Source organism: Neophocaena asiaeorientalis, unplaced genomic scaffold (assembly GCF_003031525.2).
Source record: "Neophocaena asiaeorientalis asiaeorientalis breed wild unplaced genomic scaffold, Neophocaena_asiaeorientalis_V1.1 scaffold7, whole genome shotgun sequence".
Classification (NCBI taxonomy): domain Eukaryota; kingdom Metazoa; phylum Chordata; class Mammalia; order Artiodactyla; family Phocoenidae; genus Neophocaena; species Neophocaena asiaeorientalis.
The window spans coordinates 2,440,630-2,460,186 of record NW_020185337.1 but is presented as its reverse complement, the minus strand read 5'-3'; the positions used below and the strand labels follow the sequence as shown (position 1 = coordinate 2,460,186).

General features: G+C 38.4%; 1 protein-coding gene across 3 annotated transcripts in view; it reads right to left on the bottom strand.

Moving 5' to 3' along the window:
* The window catches only part of SLC10A7 (solute carrier family 10 member 7), a 250,750-nt gene extending 232,017 nt beyond the window's left edge, over positions 1 to 18,733 (bottom strand). Inside the window, exons 1-4 of one of the 3 annotated variants that reach the window (XM_024736219.1) lie at positions 18,439 to 18,733; positions 12,462 to 12,544; positions 6,122 to 6,258; positions 725 to 800 (exon numbers count right to left, since the gene is read on the bottom strand). In XM_024736219.1, coding sequence (XP_024591987.1) covers positions 725 to 800; positions 6,122 to 6,258; positions 12,462 to 12,544; positions 18,439 to 18,538 — 396 coding nt within the window. In that variant the 5' untranslated portion in view covers positions 18,539 to 18,733. Of the gene's footprint in view, positions 1 to 724; positions 801 to 6,121; positions 6,259 to 12,461; positions 12,545 to 18,438 lie in introns of those variants that run through there. The other 2 variants (XM_024736220.1, XM_024736221.1) reach the window with 2 other exon arrangements.
* Positions 18,734 to 19,557: the final 824 nt, after the last annotated feature.

The following is a 19,557-nucleotide window of genomic DNA, read 5'->3' as shown; positions in this document are numbered from 1 at the left end:
AAGCAAAATCCTAAGAACGAATTGCAGTGGGAACATTTATATCCTCCCTCATTCTATAGCATTCTTTTCTGAATGATAAAATATTAGTGGAAAAGGAGGAATAAGCTACTACAAAGCAGAGTCCCTCAGTATAAAGTCGTAGGGTCTTTCAGCCAAGAAAAACCACCTATAAGTAGCTCCCGAAATGGACAACTGCCACCCCAATATACAAGCACTCTTCTTTGGTCACAGTTTCCTAGTAGTTGAATAATTTCTTTGAACTCATCTTAGAAACCTGGCCTAATTTCTCCTTTTTTATATCATCTTCATTTGCCATTAAACTTATATTGACCCTTTTCCCATGAATTAATTTGCTACAAATTTTTTAAGAACTAAGGAATGGCCACGGCAGGTGTCCTCAGTTGATGAGTCTTGGATGTAAAAGTCCCTTGCCTTGGACTCACTGTCTTCTGTCTCCTCATTTCCCACTGAGGTAGAAAAATCACCATCCCTATTTCATTCACCTCCCTTGCTCTTCTCTTTGAAATCCTAAATTTCATTCATTATTGTCAATTTTAGCATCATCCTAAACATGAATTCACCCACTTCTTTCATAAGCTGCTATGGTTATATGTTTTTTGTGACATGACTCCATCATAGAATAGAATAGAATAGAATAAAATAAAATATAAAATAAAAGCATAGCACCCACTTATGTTTAAACAAAATTAGCCCTGTGACTTACCTCATTTCCACCAACTGCCTTGGTTAAAATCACTGCAGAAGACACAGGGGGAGGCATGCAACCTACTGTCTGCAACCTGAAAAAGAAAAAAATAAGCAACTATAAGTAGGCTTTTGTTTTCAATTATAAATAGTTTTCACTACATTCACTCTAAAATAGCAGAGCTGAGTAAATGAAAATAGGAGAATGTTTACTGATGCACATGTCCTTTTGAGTTTAGACAATTCTATATGAGGCAACGTGGCTTAATAGAAGCTCTCACTCCATTCCACAGACTTGGGTGATTTTATTTTTTAAATTATTTAAGGTCTTATACAATTCAAAAAACAGTCAGGTTATGGTGAGTGTAGTCATTGAAAGATAACCAAAATGGTTAATCATTTGGCAAGTGTATATAGTCAGTTATTTTCAGGTATCTTTTCCTTACATTTTTTATAGGAAGGTTTTTGGCAAAAATAAAACTTTAAAACCTCTTGCAGATTCTTTTCCACATAACAGCAATTCTCAAACTTTCATCTCATAAAAGACATTTTCATGCTGTTGTAATATCATTATAAAAATAGGCATGACACAATCATGTACTTCTTAGATTCAGACCCTATAGTAAATTCTAGTGTCTATTCTAAATTTGGTTTTTATTAAACTATGTGTATACTCCCAAGATCGTGACAAGAATTCTATTCTCTTAGTTTAGAATAGAAAACACATTGCATGACAAGCAAACGAAATTATGAGTAGTAAATCCAAGTATTAAAGATAAAAAACATTCCTCAGCATTCATACAGAATATATATTCTGGGGACAAAGCCCAACTAAAGTGGAAAGTTTATACAAGGAATCAAGGACACAGAGTATCTGACTAATATTTTGAATGTAGGATCACAGGTCATTTTTATTCACTTTTGTAATAATATATTGTCTAATCTTTATGCAATGAATTTATATTGGCTCTGAAGTAAGAAAAAATTAAACGTTTTCATTAATTTTTGACTGAAAACTTAAGAAAAAACCTTATAGGGAACTTCCAGTTCAATTCACTTTAACACGGTCTTCTTTTAAGGTCTGTTTTCCCAAGTGATGCTGAAGTAGTCTGTCTGATTATGAATTCCCAATCTCTGAGCCTTCCTTGTAATCATTACCATCAACATCACTAATATTACTGAGATTTTACCATCTGTAGTAGATACTGTTCTAGACACTTTACTCATTTATCCCTCACAAGTATTTAAGATAAATACTATTATTATTCTCATTTTTATAAAAACTGAAGTTAAGACAGGAGTTAAATATATGACCAAACTCACAAAATCACCTATCTTGGGTTAAACTTTTATTCTGTAATCCAGGGCCAAAGCCTTACCAAGGCCACCCCTCCAGGCTCTCTGCCTTCTGGCTTCTCTACCACCAATACAAGGAACAGGTCCTCTCAGGTATTTTCAATTGAACTTTTTCAAACTTTCCCTCTCATCTGGCCTCTTCCCCTCTATGTACAAAGAAGGAGAGTTCTTAAAAAAAAAATCTCTAAGATATATACTGAATACATATACTTTCTACAGGTAGGACACTACACAAGCGTATAAAAAAAAGTACAAGACATCATTCCTGCCTTCAAGGAGGCAGAATATTCAACATATAAATGTAGATAACTAACCTCAAAATTAGTACTGTTGCCTCCTCAGGATGTAATAATACTTTTTCCACTGTGGCTCACTGTTGTGCTCTACCTCCAAGACCCCAAAGCTCATTCTCTCTTTACTCCCCTGGAATCTGACTTATGCCCCTTCTAGTAAAAGCAGTAACCTTATAAATAACCAGCAATCTCCCAATCACCAAATCCAACATCCTTTTCCCTGTATTCATTCTCCTTTCCTCCTTGCTTCTCAAAGCACTCTATTCTCTTGGTTGCCATAGTACAGTATCATTCAATTTATCTCCTATCTTTTAAACCAGCCCATTCAAGTATTTTCCTGTCTTCTTCTCAATCTTATTTGCAAATCTGAATCTATATGAATACTTACAAATTTCTATTGCTAACCCTAACCTCCATTCCCAAATCCGTAGCTGTCTATGACTGCCACCATAAACAAAACATGTCTAATGTTGAATTTATGTATTTTCTAAGAAATCAATTTTGCCTCTCAATTAACCTATTTCTTCCAATGGGACAGCTTTTTTCCTAATGATCCAGTCTGAAACTTTGGAGCTAAGTGGAGCTCCACTCACTCTTAACAAACCAAACAATCGCCACAACCAACTTTCCATTCTTTTCCACGACTATTGTCATCACTCCCCTTCAGATGCTTTTCGCCCAAGTCTGGACATTTCTAAATGCCTACTCAGTGCTCTCCCTACCTTCATTCTTTCTCTTTCACACAGCAAGGTAAGGAGTGTGCGCTCAGAATACATTTATCTCAGTGATTTAAACAGGACCTTGATGTAGAAGTCAGCAATTCCCTCCAGTTAACATACTAAGTGTGTACTCTCAAATTGGGAGGGGAAGGGAGAAAAAGTGAGTGAGGAAGAGCTTTCTCTAAGTGAGGTAGACTAAGTTTGTACTCCGTTAAGTTTAATATCCTGAGCTGAGAATTGTATGCTTTTATTTTTATTTAGCATACTGTGATTACAAACTCTACTCTGCTCTGCTTATATACCCAGGACAATACTATCAGATAATCTTCTTTAATGACCATTTTCTAGCATGTTGTTCTCTTGTTTAGCACATTTAAGAACCCTGCATCATCTACAGATTCAAACTCAAACTCCTCAGCCCAGTAGTTCCAGTCTTGCAACTAGGCCTTAAGGAAGCTTTTTATCTTTGTCTCCCACTAATGCCTCATGTTTGAATTCTCTTCTTTAGTTCACCCTTGCTGAACCTCTTCCCCTTTAACTGATTACACCACTTATCTAACAAATCATATGATGCCCCATTTTATTGGTTACTGTTTCATATATATGTATATATATCCTACATATCCAACTAAACTGGAAGTTCCCTGAATACAATGAAAATGAGTTAATATCTTCCAATTTCTTGAGTGCTCTCTACAGGGAAGATAGTTGGTAAATACTGGCTCTCTATATGCATCATACCTTGTTGCTCTAAAATGATGTCATCACATTTATGTAGCATTTTATGCTTTCTGGTGAAATTTTATGTTCATTCTCTCAAACTCGACCCGGCCAAAACAGCGCTCTTTTTTTCCTGCTCTCATCCCAACCTATTTCTCCCCCAGCTAAGAAAATGATGCCGCCAATCGGCCAGTGGCTCATACCCCGAATCCAGACTCCTCCCTGTCCTCTCTCCACAACCTATCCACCCATGGATACTGAGAGCTCTAATTTTAAAATATATCCTCCATATATCCATTTCTTTCTTCTGAGCTGCTCCCTCATCACACTAGCCTCCAAGCTGGTCTCCTAGTTTTCTCTCAGGCTCTTCTACTATCTATTCTTCATACAGGAGCTAGAAGAATCATTTGCAAACATAAATCAGAACCATATTACTCTCTCATTTAAATCCATCCTGTAGCTTCCTGCAGCACTCGAAATAAAAACTGAATGCTTTACAAGCCTACAAGGCTCTGCATGACCAGGATCCTATCCATCTTTCCAACCCCAAGTCACATTATTTGTCCTCTATATCATCAGGCTTTGGCCATCACTGTCACTTTCCTGACCCTAGAAGACACCAGGCTTGTTCCAGTCCTTAAACATTTTGTTTCCTTTACCTAGAACATTCTGCCCCCAGAACTCTGCAGTCTAAATTGATCACCAGCCTGTCCTCTCAACCATTCATATCATACAGCTTTACTTCAGATCACTTATCTCTATCTTGATCATCTATTTACTTATTTATTGACAATCACACCTAGAGTGTCCTTGATGTGCAAAACTAACTTGCCAATTTTGTTCACTGCTGTTTCTCCAATACCTATGATAATTCCTGGCATATAGAAGGAGCTGAATAAATGACTTGAATAAATGAATGAATAAGTGACCTCAACTGATATCCCCACAGCATTACTAAGCAGGCAATAAAAGTATGATTATCCTCACTTTATACACAGGGAAATTGAGGTTCAAGACTCTTCAATGACTTTCCTAAAAGTCACATAGCAACTTAGGGACAAGGTCAGAGTGCAATCTTTAGGCTTTAAGTTCAGTGTTACAGTTTTTATACCATGATGCTAAAATGTGGTTAGTTTTAAACCACTTCAAATAATTTTTTAAAATCATTAAATCCTTTTAACAAACATGGCAACATTTTTAATGGGAGAAAAGACTCTAATAAAAATCTATTGCTCTATTTACAACAGTCAGGACATGGAAACAACCTAAGTGTCCATAGACAGATGAATGGATAAAGAAGATGTGGCACATACATACAATGGAATATTACTCATCCATAAAAAGAAACAAAATTGAGTTATTTGTAGTGAGGTGGTTGGACCTAGAGACTGTCATACAGAGTGAAGTCAGAAAGAGGAAGACAAATACCGTATGCTAACACATACATATGGAATCGAAAAAGAAAAATGGTTCTGAAGAACCTAGGGGCAGGATAGGAATAAAGATGCAGACGTAGAGAATGGACTTGAGGACACGAGGAGGGGGAAGGGTAAGCTGGGACGAAGTGAGAGAGTGGCATGGACATATGTACACTACCAAATGTAAAATAGCTAGCTAGTGGGAAGCAGCTGCATAGCACAGGGAGATCAGCTCAGTGCTTTGTGTCCACCTAGAGGGGTGGGATAGGGAGGGTGGGAGGGAGACGCACGAGGGAGGAGATATGAGGATATATGTATAGCTGATTCACTTTGCTTTACAGCAGAAACTAACACACCATTGTAAAGCAATTATACTCCAATAAAGATGTTAAAAAAATAAATTAAAAAATAACATGAAAAAAAATCTATTGCTAATTCAATTATCCTATCAAACATAAAACAGAACAAGGGAAAAAGTAAATGTTTGTCCCCTCTATATATTTTTCTTTCCTATGCATTTTAAAAACACATATTATAGTCAGCCAGTATCTGTATACATTTGGTAAGATATAGAACACAAACGTTAAAGCACCCAATCGACAGCCTACATTACACACATGCACACAGACCTTACATCCTGTAGTGCCTTCCATTTTTCTCCCAACAGAAAATTGTCTCTCCTAGAACCTTATCATTTAGCAAGAGTGTATATTTTAAGACTCTTGTTATAAAATTCTTTAATGCAGTTCCTTAGTGAAACACTATCACTTTAAAGAATAATAATAATGTTAAAAGTGTTTTTATTTCCTTATATGACACATAAGCCCTTTCGTGTACAGTTACCACAGAAATAATAATGTTACTAAAGATACCCCATTAAAAGTGGACCCTTCAAAATATTTAAACATACCCTTTTAAAAGCCATTCATTGATGGGTGTGATTGACAAAAGCTGAAGAAGAAGCCATATTGCTGCTGGGAAGAATGCAAGTGTAAAGATCTGAATAAAAAGATGTAGTTTTATATGCACCAAAGCACTTGTCAGCTCCTGTGAAAATGAAGGACACAAAATAACAAAGGTAAGAAAACTATTTCTGAAGACAGACTGCTACCAAAACAACATCACATGAATTAGGTTTTTTTTTTAATTGAGATATAATTGACATATAACATTATATTAATTTTAGGTATACAACATGAAGATTCATTGTGTATACTGCAAAATGATCACCACAATAAGTCTAGTTAATATCCATCAATGCGGAGTTATTTCAGAGCTAAAATTTTTACCTATAAGCACATGCATAAGAGAAAGACTTTAAGAAAAAAAGAAGTTAAAAAAAAAGTTCATGATAATTATAAAGTATTTTTCTATAAAATTTCTGAAGCATTCTCATTTCTTTCAAATACAGTATATTCCAACAATTCAGATTTGTAAAATTCTGGAACAGGACTAAGCTACCTACCTTTACACTAGTAGAGATTTCAGAATTGTTGATACTGCAAACAAACTATTTAAAACAAAATCTTGTTTAAAAATTTTGGCAGGACCTAGAATTTTAATTAAATTTGACAATTAACCTCTACTCATTACACCAGACCTAGCAAGGCCTCAATTTGGCAAGATGTTACTAAATCTACACACAAATCATAATTTTTAAAAATGTTTTCCCCAACAATATTCTACATTTCAAAAGGGATTTTTTCCCCAAAATCTACTCACTAGATTTCTTTATTAACATTTACTGAATAGCAGCTCTGTGCCATGCTCTGAGCTTGCCACTTTATGTATGTTATCTCATTTAATCCTGACAACAACCCAGTTAGGAAGATATTATTATCCCTATTGTACTGATGAGGAAATTGAGATTGAGAGTGAAGCCCAGAATCAAATCCATTTCTGGCATTCTATCAAACCCACTCACTCCTGCTTCTCCCACCATGTCACACCGCTGCCCCAGGAGAGAAAAGATTCGCATGAATCATGACACACCAGGCACATATTGTAAGTCTCACAGCTAAAAAGGGATACTTGGTAAACTTTGGGATTTCAATATGTACAAACCAACAAGTGTTTACATTTGAATTTCTTTGAGTTATGTGGTTATTCAGCAAAAATAAAACAAATTCAGAAAGTAGTAGAATATAAAACATGCAGGCAGTCATTAAACACATTCAAAGTTGCCAGAGATTCACTGGTTTATAAACATAGCACTGTCATGTCCCCCACCTCCCTTAGTTCAAGTAAGTCATGAACTAGCCTCAGAGACATTAGCCAAAGTTCACGGTGTAATAAACAGTAGGTTAATGCAGACTCATTCACTGGTCACCACTTTCTACAATCTGTCTCATCAGTTCCCACCATTAATCTCCCTTCATGTTACACAGCAGCTCCAGTTTAATCACAATACGTCCCTAATGGCATCTATGGAACTTCTGGAAATCTGGGTCTAATGCAGGACAACTGGGAAACACTGTGCAGACTGGAAGCCACACTGGGTCCATGGATCAGAGCTAACATAAAAGGAGCCATCTTTACAATGAACCAGAAATTGCACCCCAGAGAAAACTTGAGCACCAGCAGTTCCAAGAATTCTCAGCAGTCTTGAAACCAAATCTCACGCAAATACACTCAGAGGCATTCTTAAATACCAAATGAATATCAGTGGGTTTTTTATTTTCAAAAAATGAAAATAAAATGATTAGCCAGAAGGCAGTAACACAGGCATTTGCATACACTTCTCATAGGAATATAAAACACTGCAACTTTTCTGAAAAGTAATTTGGGAGAATATCTCAAGGACTATAATAGGATTCATACTCTTGGACCCCGAAATTTTATGTCTAGGCATTTCTCCTAAGGATAGAAAAAGTGGTTACAAGCATTTATATATAGAATTGGTTGATAGTCACAGCATTATCTATTACAGTAAAATCTGGAAACAACTTATATGTCCAAAAGTGAGGAAATAACTAAATAACTTAAGGTAGCAACAGAGTGTTAAGAGTTATTAGAAACTATGTTAAAACTGTGTAGACAAGGATGTAGAAGTTCAGGGTCTCTCCCTACTTAACCAACAGGTGTCTCACTGGCACAGACTACGTAGACCAACCTAGCAACTCATTCCTTCAGGCGGCAAACACTTACCCAGCACCTGACTCCTTTCTAGGTACTTGGACTATTTCTCACAACTCAAGCTTCACATATCATCTGACCCAGCAATCCTACTTCGAGGAATTAATCCTTCATACGTATTCCCAAATGTAGGAAATGACGTATTTTTAGGTTATCCTTTGCAGAATGTTTAGAATAGCAAAACCCCATAAGTTACCTAAATGCCATTCAAGAGAAGATGAGGAAAATATATCAAGACACATTCAAAAATGGAATATTTTTCAGCATCCAAAAAGAAACAGGGAGTTTTTTATGTGTTGATATGAAAAAACCTCCAAGATATGTGTTTTGAGTAAAATAAGGTAAGGTGGCAAACGGTATAAAACACCCCAGTTTGACAGGGGCGGGGGGTGATACACATATGTATGTTTTGCATAGAATATCTCCAGAAAGACACACAGAAACTGTTAACATTGGTTGTCTCCAGAGATGAGAACTGAATATTTAGTAGAGGAGTAAAAAGAAGACTTCTCATCGTATATACTTTTGTACCTTTTGATTTATGTTCATAAAAGTAAATAAAATATAAATTATCTTATTTTCAAATATGAAGAAAAATTAAATGAAATATATTACATGGAAAATTACTATTATACACTGTCACGTATTAAAAATAAAATTGTATGTGTGTATGTATGTGTATATTTATGCAAGTATGTGTATACATATATACACATATATACATATATACAATTTTTTAAGTATTTTATTTTTAAAGTAGTCTCTATATAAAAAATGGGTTTAGGGAAAAAAGGGCTAAAATACACACAAATGTTAACAGCAGTTGTTTTTATTCTTTCTAATCTTTCTACATGGGGAAAGACTACTTTTGTAATCATGAAAAAAGTTATAAAAAGTAAAATGTAGTTAGAAAACACTAGGTGATCTGAAAAATGACAGTAGAAACAACTGATATTGTATCAAAATAATGGAACAGTAAAGAACCCAGCAAAATGAATCACAAGGGGCCACTATGTTGGGTCCTCAGGGGCTTCTTAACAACAGGGAAATAACAGACATGAAGTGTTTCCAAGAAAGATTTTCAAGACTGTCACAAAAACCCAGTGTTCTATATTTTCTATACCTTCTTCATACAACCTTAAAGATAAAATAAGCTTGCACTGGAAAAGAAAAAGCAAGTAAACACTATAAAATTCAAAATAGTATTATTCCATACATATCCATGTAGAATGGAGGGTCACATACTCAAATAAATACCATCATGAATAACTGAAGAGTTGATTCCACATGACATCTTATTTATTCACATGTAATACAGGTCGAATCCCATTAAAATAAACTTAAGGAGATACTCCACATACCAGGGCCTCACTGACAGCATCAAGAATTGCTTAAAATCAGAGGCTCTGACTGGGACTTAGAAATATTTTCATTACATACCAATTTCCCTCCTAACCCTTATTTGACCTTTATTGGATTTGCTTTCTGAGGGTCAGCCTCATAGCTCTGGGCTGGAAACAAGCAGCAAGAACCTCAATTTTAGAATTTGCTATATTTATTTCTGAGCTGATGGGATTTTTAAACAATGATCTGTTTAGGAAAATAAAGGAAAGCCGGTATATTCTGGCCTAGTGGGGACCCTTTTCACGCCCTGAGTTTCCTGCTCATCTTTGCTTCTGTCCCGAGCCAAGTACAAGTGCACAAGGTGGCAGTGCCTTGTGGCCACAGCTGCTAAACAGGTACTTGTTTAAATGAGATTGGTCTTGTAACAGTCTCTTAAGTAACAAATCCTCTGAAACTGTAGATTTGAAGTTCGCTAAATATAAAATATATTTCGAATGTGACCTTATTTCATTTCACTACAACAAAATTTCAGAAACCACTTCAACAGGTATGTCACAAACTAGAAATCAACAGTCATAAAACCGAAGACTTAGCATTAAATCTTTTCAGCATGAAGTATTAACACAGTCCTTTATAACTTTAATAAATGAACAAAACAAATTTTAGAATACACATCATTACATCAATGTATAAGTAATACTACATGAAATGTTCACTATAAATCAAACTTGAGTGGGGCCAATGTAAATGCTTTCAAATAAACGCAAGTTAATTATAACCTACAGTCTCCTGTGTGCAAAAATGCACTGTTCCAGGACCTAACAGGATACAAAAATAGTAGTCCCAGCTGAAATTAGTTTGTTAACTAGAAAACAAATTGTTACAATCTTGTTATTGAAACAAGACTGTTAACTAGAAAACAAATAACAAGAAGTTCACTACCTCCTAACTTACAACTGTTTGGTTGCCCCGGAAATTAACAGGGCTTAGACATGGTTTAACATTACAGAATGATGCAATCTAGGGCATCTTAAGTTAAACGGATCTTGAAAATGACTTAACATTGTATTAGCTTGAAAAGGGCCTTTAATATGGAAGAAGTGGCTTTGATGGCTATTTAGATACCACAATAAAGCACAGGATCAAGGCATTTCAGCGTTAGATCCCAATTAGCTGGATGATTCTGAAGGTTTCCTAGGTGCTTACAGAAGAATTCGGTCCTTAGAGAAATGCTGGTAAGTATGACCTTCTTCCTTCTTCAACTCCTGCATCCCGCAAAGTTGGCTGCTTGACAGAAGAGCATTAAGCAAGAAGCTAAAGGAGTGAGAGAATCAAATCTTGCCAGATTTCCCATGGCATGAAGAACAGCTGTAGCCATTAAGCAGCCACCAGAGGACGTAGTTAGAGCAACGTCCCAAGTAGAGGACTTGGGTAAGGCAGCTGCTCCACAAAGAGCATCAGCAAAGGCCAGCAGGAAGACCTCCAGGGAAGCTCAGTCCAGCACCACAGGAGTGGCAACTATCTTTCTGTATCACTGGGTCCCATATTTGAGAACCAATAGGAGAACTCAGGCGTTGACAGAAAAAGCCTGTGCCCCCTTAAGCACTAATCGTAGTCCTTTATTGCAATATAATTTCCAAAAACTAGAATTCAACATATTTAGGAAATCTCGTTCTATGTCAGTTTTCAAAAGAGCAAGTAATTAGTGAGAAGATTTCAAATTCTTGAGACAAAATTTCTCAGACACTATGTGGGGGATCCCATTTACATCAAAAATGCCCCATTGATGAGATTTACACCAACCTGACAACTACAGAATACATAAATTTAGTAAAACCATGCTTTTTCCACGTCACTACTAGGATGGTCAAAGAAGAAGGTAACTAAATGTGGTCTTCATTCAAAGCACACTTCAAAGAAAATAAACTTAAAATAAATAAAGGCAAGACATAATGCTGAAACAAATTGTACAGCCATTTCTAAAAAAACCCCAAATCCTGACATAGTAAGATTTCCCTATCTACATAAGGATAAGCATCTTAGAATGACAACTTTAGAAACTCAATGTGATTTCTTCAAAAGTAAACAGGTATTTTCTCCTCTTTTTTTCTTCTACTACAATTCAAAAGAGAATCACAAATTCTACTCATTCCTCTCTTGGATGTAAAAATGCCTGGATTTGTTTAATTCTATAAGAATCCCATATTTAGTGACACCTAGATCAGTAAATAACATTACCTGTGTGTCTTCATAATAGACTGTGGCTTAGTATGAAAAATACCAGAATTTCTCTTAAAACATTTATTAATATGTAACAGATACACCAGCAAAGAATACACTTTTAAAAAAATTAGTTAAAAATTATAACATAACAAGCATCACTTGAGCAGCATAAGTCCTGAAAGCAAAAGATGATCGACAAGTTATGGAAACCTAACTAAACATCAATAACTCCAGTGAGCCTCAGTGCCACTAGAGTGACCAGCACAATCTGAGGAAGACCTGAAGTAGATGTTTCAGTTCAGTTGTTGTACTGAAAACATAACCGCTATAAACACACCCTTATTCTCCATGCCACCCAGCTATGCAGTATCTATAATATATAGGTACAAAACGCAAGTCCTTTGCTGCAGTCCAAGTTCTCTTCTGTGATAGTGAAGCTTCAGACTGTACCTACACACGGCTTTACAAAAGGAATCTGAAATTTCAAAAGAGTAAGCACGAATTAAATTTTTCTCCCTGCTTTTCATGTGCCCCACAGTTGACAGTACCTCCGTATTTAATGATAATCCACTGTTAAAGAATATTGTTGCGACAGCAATGTAGGAGACAGTTATTTCTGGCATCAGTGGTCCTAAAGAGAGAGAAATGAGTCACTGTTAGATAGGCATTTCCTGTAGATAACTTGACATGAAAGGAGAATCCATTGGAGGAGAATAAACGGTACTTTAAATCTCGGTGTCGCCGCTAATATAGGTTGTCCAGTGCAGCACAGTATCCTCAGAGCAGAAAAATGAAAATAAATGCTGCTCTCACACGAGAGAGCAAATAGGCCGCATCCTTCCATATTAGGTCCTCTAATTTTATCTGCCATAGTAAATGTCAGCCCTGCCGACATTTTGATTTCTGCATTCTAGCCACCAGAGTAAGTTCTGGGGAAAAAAAAATTTCTGTTGTTTTAAGCCACCCAGTTTGTGGAAATTTATTGTGGCAGCGCTAGGAAACGAACACACTCCCTCAAGCCAAACAACAGGACCACATCATGGTTCCTCCATTGCCTGTAATCCTCCACCATTCCAATAGATACTGCTCAGCAAATAAGACCAAGCTGGGGAAAAATCACCACTCAGTCAGTCAACAAGTATTCACTGAGCAACCACAAGGCTACATTTTAGGCATTTGTAGCACATCAGTGAATAAAAGAAACAAAGAGCTCCTCAAACACTGCAATACCTAAGTGTCCATCAACAGATGAATGGATAAAGAAGATGTGGCACATATATACAATGGAGTATTACTCAGCCATAAAAAGAAACGAAATTGAGTTATTTGTAGTGAGGTGGATGGACTTAGAGTCTGTCATACAGAGTGAAGTAAGTCAGAAAGAGAAAAACAAATACCGTATTCTAACACATATAAGAAAAAAAATCTAAGGAAAAAAAAAAAAGGTCATGAAGAACCTAGGGGTAAGATGGGAATAAAGACATAGACCTACTAAAGCACGGACTTGAGGATATGGGGAGGGGGAAGGGTACGCTGTGACAAAGTGAGAGAGTGGCATGGACATATATACACTACGAAACGTAAAATAGACAGCTAGTGGGAAGCAGCCGCATAGCACAGGGAGATCAGCTCGGTGGTTTGTGACCACCTAGAGGGGTGGGATAGGGAGGGTGGGAGGGAGGGAGGCACAAGAGGGAGGAGATATGGGAACATATGTATAACTGATTCACTTTGTTAAAAAGCAGAAACTAACACACCATTGTAAAGCAATTATACTGCAATAAAGATGTTAAAAAAAATGATAATCAAGTTTGGGGATCTTGAGTTCTATAGTGGAGACTATAGTTAATAATACCATTTTGTATACAGTAGATCTTAAATGTTCTTATTATAACAACAAAAAAAATGGTAATTATGTGAGGTGAAGGATGTGTTAACTAACTTGATTGTGGTAATCATTTTGTATATCTAAAATCATCACATTGTACACCTTAAACTTATTCAATGTTATATGTTAATTATATCTCAATAAAGCCGGAAAAAAGAAAAAAAAATACACTGCAATACATTCTTTTAGATACCTGGCATTTACTCAAATCATTTTGCTATGATCTGAGAAAAGGCAGCAAAAGGGAGAAGGTAGGGGAAGAGGCATTACACTTCAGGGCAGTGAAAGTGGTTGAAAAACTTAAAAAGAAGTACATTTTTCCCCCCACACTTGTGAGTGAATCTGTCTCAGCTGCTCACACTTCAAAATAATATTTCCTCAAAAGCTGAGGAAGGTGATTCAGGAGCAGATTTGAATGTCAAGGAATCTGGCTTGTTTTAGTAAATGCCTTCCAGGAATTTTTAATATCCTGTTTGTTTTTTTTCAAACTCATATCCTTTTTCTTTTCCTCCAACCCCTTGCTTTTTGTGAGACCCATTTTTGTCAACTGTGCTGCCATCCACAGTGGTACCCCAGATTTTCTCTATAGGGTGGGTTATAGTTAGCAGTATATTTGCAAGCAAGAGCTAGGTGATGCATCCAAAGATGCATCTCCATAGCAAGCACATGGCATTGACTTAGACCACATGTTTCTTTGGGGCAGCTAAAGCATCTACCATAGTTAGCCAACAACTGGATTTCTTAAGAAGGTAACTCTTCCTACACTCCATGCACATATATATATAAATACACATGGTAGCTATTAACTAACTGGCATAATTCAGTGGAATGATTCCTTAATTTGAATGTCTTAAATCCTAGAGACAGGGTATACTGTTTATTTTTATATTGTTTTTTGTATTAGATGCACATCCAAATAACTAATCCATGAAAGGACCTGGTGAGGCTCTTCCAGGGCTACCTACAATGTACCTTTTTAAAAGGGAAGGAGGAATTAATTCTTATCTGGGGAAACCTAAGGCCCCTTTGAGACAGCTGCTAATGGATCGCCCACGGTGTGAATGCAGAACTAGAAGCAGGCAGGGCTGAAGTAAAAAACTGGTAAATATTTGCACAGAGGTGAGAGGTGAAACTACGCTATGAAATGGTATGTGGCCCCTCTCCAAGGTAATGATTATATCCTCCAAGTCATGAAAATAACCAGATTCAGATCTTGAGAAGGCTACAAAGCATAAAGTGGAAATATAAGTTTTAACTCTTCCTTAAACCAAAGCGAAAAAAAAAATGTTTATCAATGAAAATGGAATGGAGTAGCAACATCAAAAGAAAAATTGGCCGTAAAAAATGAAGCAATTTTGGGACTTCAAACCCACGCTTTTTAATGTGGGAGTGGAGTGTGGGGAAAGAAGACGAGCTGGAATGTTTAGGAATGCAAGGAACTATTACGTTTCATCAAATCTACTTATCTAGTAAATTTCACTCCTAAACCTAATCTAAGGTATTCATGCTAATATTCTTAAGTTTATACAGTAGCATGTTTCTGGTTATGTTTTCTTAATGCAAAAATGAAGCAACTTCCTTTTTAGGATTTATGTCTTAATTAATGGCAAAGATTTCAGTTAAGATGCAGGTAGAAATGAGACGCTTAATCTGTACTTCCAAAGAAGTAAGCCTTTCTCTTGGAGAATGAATGGCACAGTGTTGAACTCTGGTAAACTCTAAGATGTGCATAGCTCAGGGCTCCCCTGTGTGGAAATGAAACAGAGTATCTACACTTCAGGATCTACAATTTACATCTCCTGTGGCTCTTTACTTTCAACTTTCTATATATTTTAAAATGAAATGTAACTGAGTAAAAAGAACAGGGAACTAAAAATTAAATTTTCCATGCTAGTACCTGTTACACTTTTTCCCATATGGAAAGTCATTCAACTTCTCTCACTTCAGGGTTCCCACCTCTATAAATTTCCTGCCATACATAACTCACCCACTGGCTATAAAGATTGTTTTTTAAGGGACGGCAGAGCAAAGGTGTGACCCTTTAAGTGTAGAAGTCTTACACTTCAAAATAGTCATTAAGGTATTGATCCAGGTAAAGGTGAAGTGAGCATCTTAAGTTGAAAACAATCAAAACTTTCTACTGAAGAGAAAAGAAAGTCTAGAAAACTGTTAGACTGAAAATTGTTCAGTCAATGTGAGCGCATGAAAAATGCACACGCATTCTAGTGTACAGACCCCAAAATGGAACTTCTGACTAAAAGTGACAAGCAAAAAGAGATGCTTTAGATCATTCTGTAGAGCAGAAGAGGACAGACCACTTTCAGCCACCATTACTCTCCTTGTTCCTAGATTTTTGTTGTTTTAACTGATGGTGTCAAAGTGTTATTTGGTACTATTAGGAAGTTTGTTTTTATTGAAGAAGTTTTACAGGTGGGAAGGTCAACTGAAGTACCAAGAACTTAGCCTGACAGCTTATATAAGACAGCTTATATAAGAAATCCCAAACAATTGTTTGTTTAACTTTTGTTTTTAGAAACAGTAACTTTTAAACTTGGACAGATCTCAAAAAAATCACATGAATACACGGTTGTCTAATATTACCCGATTCTGCGCAGCTTCTTTTAGCCTAAAACTCAGGGCATGGAAACCGTCTTTATTACAGAGAGCCTTTCTTTATAATGGTTATTCATTTTTAGTGATTTTTGCCAAGAATATTTGGATGGATGTTGCAACTGGTACGAAATAACGGGGAATCCTGGTCCCCAGTCCTTCCTCTTCCCTAAGCTAGCTAACCTGACCTAGGGTGAGTCACCTGACCTGAGGTCTCAGTATCGTCAGCTGTAAAAGAAGCATGTTAGCTTAAAATAAAGTTCCCTCAGCTCTTAACAGTCTCCTCTTTTATAATTAAACAAACGAACTCTCCTAGATTAATGGCATAAGGACTAGTGAAAGTGGGAAACAATATTTCTAAGATACAATAATTCCCAAAACTTCAAGAAGCAGAGTCGGAGGGAACAAATCAGATGACAGAATCCATCTCACACAGGCCACTGTGGGGAAGCCCTAGGGAAATGATTGAGCAATCAACAGCTCTCCTTCCCACTGAGCAGACCAGGAATATAAGAGAAAAGGAATTTTACCAAACCTAGTCTCTGCAGGTCTCAACTTAAAGATCACACATCACCTGTGATTTCACCTTAACACTGAGCAAATCAGAGATCTAACCCTAGAAGCTATAAAGTCTGCAAGTGAAGCTAGTGAAATCTACATTCCAGATCACCACAAAGACGCTCTCTAACATTCTTACTACCTGGCTAGCTGCAGGGACGGGGAACTCATTGGACAGTACCTAAATACCAACCTTCACAAGTTTCCCCAAAGCTCACAGAGAAACTATGTCAAATGAGAAACTGGTATCTTCAGCAGGGTAACCCCAAACAGCTTTACTCTCACAGTTACCCACCCTCCACATTTTGTACTAAGTTGAACATAGAAGAACATAAAATAAAACCAAGAAGTTTGAATCCCCACTACCTTTGTCCAAAAAATTCCTTTTAAATGTTCTCTGAAGCTACCTCTAAATGGAGGTATTGAGGGTAGAGGGTAGAAGGAACCACTGTTCTCCTGAGAGATCATTTCATTCAATTCCATCATGTTTGAACAAAAAGGTTCAAATAACTTCAAATATCCTCCTGACAGCTTCCTAGCATAAAGATTGTGTGTGCTCACTTCGGTTCTTATCTGTCCTTGCATGTGTAAAACCTGTCAATAAGCGTGAAAACTGCTAAACAAGGTCAAACAGACAATGAACTGAAGAAATTCAATTAATGTTTATGAAAAGTGGGACATGATTGTCTAAGGGTGGGAGGAGGGGGTCGGGGGGGCATGAACGGCTAACGGTATTTCCAGTCGTTTCCACCAATGCCCATCCACACATGACAAGGATCCCACAATTCAGAGATCTGGATGTGATTTTTAGCCCACCTACATTTCCTTGCCAAAATACACACTACACATGGTCTAACACAGCCTGGATCTGTGAGACTGCTAAAGGTAGCAATTGAGTCCCGGCAGCACACGGAAGCAGTTGAGTGCAACGTGTCAGTCGGTTTGAGAGTTTGTGGAGCGGCAGGAACTGCAGCAAATCATCACCCTCCAACATGTGGGCCAACAAATCTGAGTTGGAAGAGGAATGGGTGTCCCTTTTTCTTCCCCCACTCCTTTTTTTTTTTTTTTAACATGGAGGAGGGGAGTGTCGGAAACAGGGTAATGGTGTCCACTCCAAGATAGATAAGGAACTCCTGGCAACCTAGCGTCCCTTGGGATAGGATGCTACTTTGAAGGCAAATAAGTTTCATTCTCGGTAACCTCACTCCTTGACACTAAGGATACTCATTGATTGTTCGCGGAAAAGGCAACCTGCGTTCAAATTCCCTCGCCCCATTCCTAATTATAAATCCTCTCTGGGGCTGGCAAATTAAAAAACCAGCAAGAGGGCCAAAAGACACCTTGAACTGGTCAGTGCCCCTAAGAGAGGCAGACACTCCCCAATTCCGGTCTCCTCTCCTTCCCAAGACTCGCAAATTAGTTCTGAAGTGGGAATCGCAGTGGAGCATACGCAGAGGTGCAGCACTTACCCCCATTCACCCCTATGGACGGTTCCAGCTTTGCTCCGGCGATCGCCAATACTATTCCAATCATGAACCATTCTTTCCTCATTCTCTCCAGTAGCCTCATGTTTGTTAGGGTGGGTGGGTTTTGTTTATTTGTTTGGCTTTTTTTCTTTTTAAGCTGCTATCGCTTAATCCCCGGGGCGTCTCCACACTTTCCACGGTCCCACCTGACATGCAGCAGAGCAAGTCAAATTGCTACTTGTAAATTAAAGACCTGGGGGTTGCTCCGGCTGCTTTGAGGAGGGCTGCGAGCAGTAGTATCCAGTGACAGGAGAGTCTCACTGAGCGCCGCCATCACTACCGTGCGCCTACTAATAGACGTGCAAACGCCACCGCGACTCCGGCTACGCCTCCCAGCCCTCTGAAGCGGACGTTTGGGCCAGGCCGACAGGCGCAAGCGATCGAGGAAGGGAAGCTGGCCGCCGAGTAGGGCTGACAGACTCGCCACCGTCAAGACCTGTGGAACCTTAGGAATGACAGGGGCGGGGAGTGGCGTGAGGCGCCACAGCCTCCTAGCTCTATCAAGGGTCCGGCTCCAACAAACCTTTAGACACAGCCCCCCGCGCCCCTGGAATACATCCATGGAGAGACTCTTTTTGGCTTCGCCTTGAGCCTGCGGTAAAGGCTAGCGTGCGCTTGGGGCAGGGATTTCTCTGTCGGCAGCTGCGGCGGCGGGGTACAGGGTTTTTTTGGTGGCGAGCTTCTTCGAAGCATTACGACGCTTCCTCGACGCCGGCGTTGACGTGTACGCGGAGGGGGGGGGGGCCGCTCTCGATCTCCTAGTCCCGGCCGGATCCTCTGGAGTTAGCCATGCTCATACCCCGGCGCGGGAAAGCGGCACCCCAGTGCGGGTAGCTTTAGCCCCGGAAATGGGTTGAGAATTGAACACCGAGCCGACGCCCACATACGTAGCAGCGTTGCAGCCCGGGAGGGTGGGCGGTACCCCCAGGTTGGTCATCCGCGGGTGGGCGCCGGGCCCCGACCCCCTTCGCCATCACCAGACCCAGAGTGGGGACTGCAGAGGTTCAGCCCCCTACCGGGAAGCGGGGACCACATCTTCCTTTGGGGATGGTGGGTGAGTGG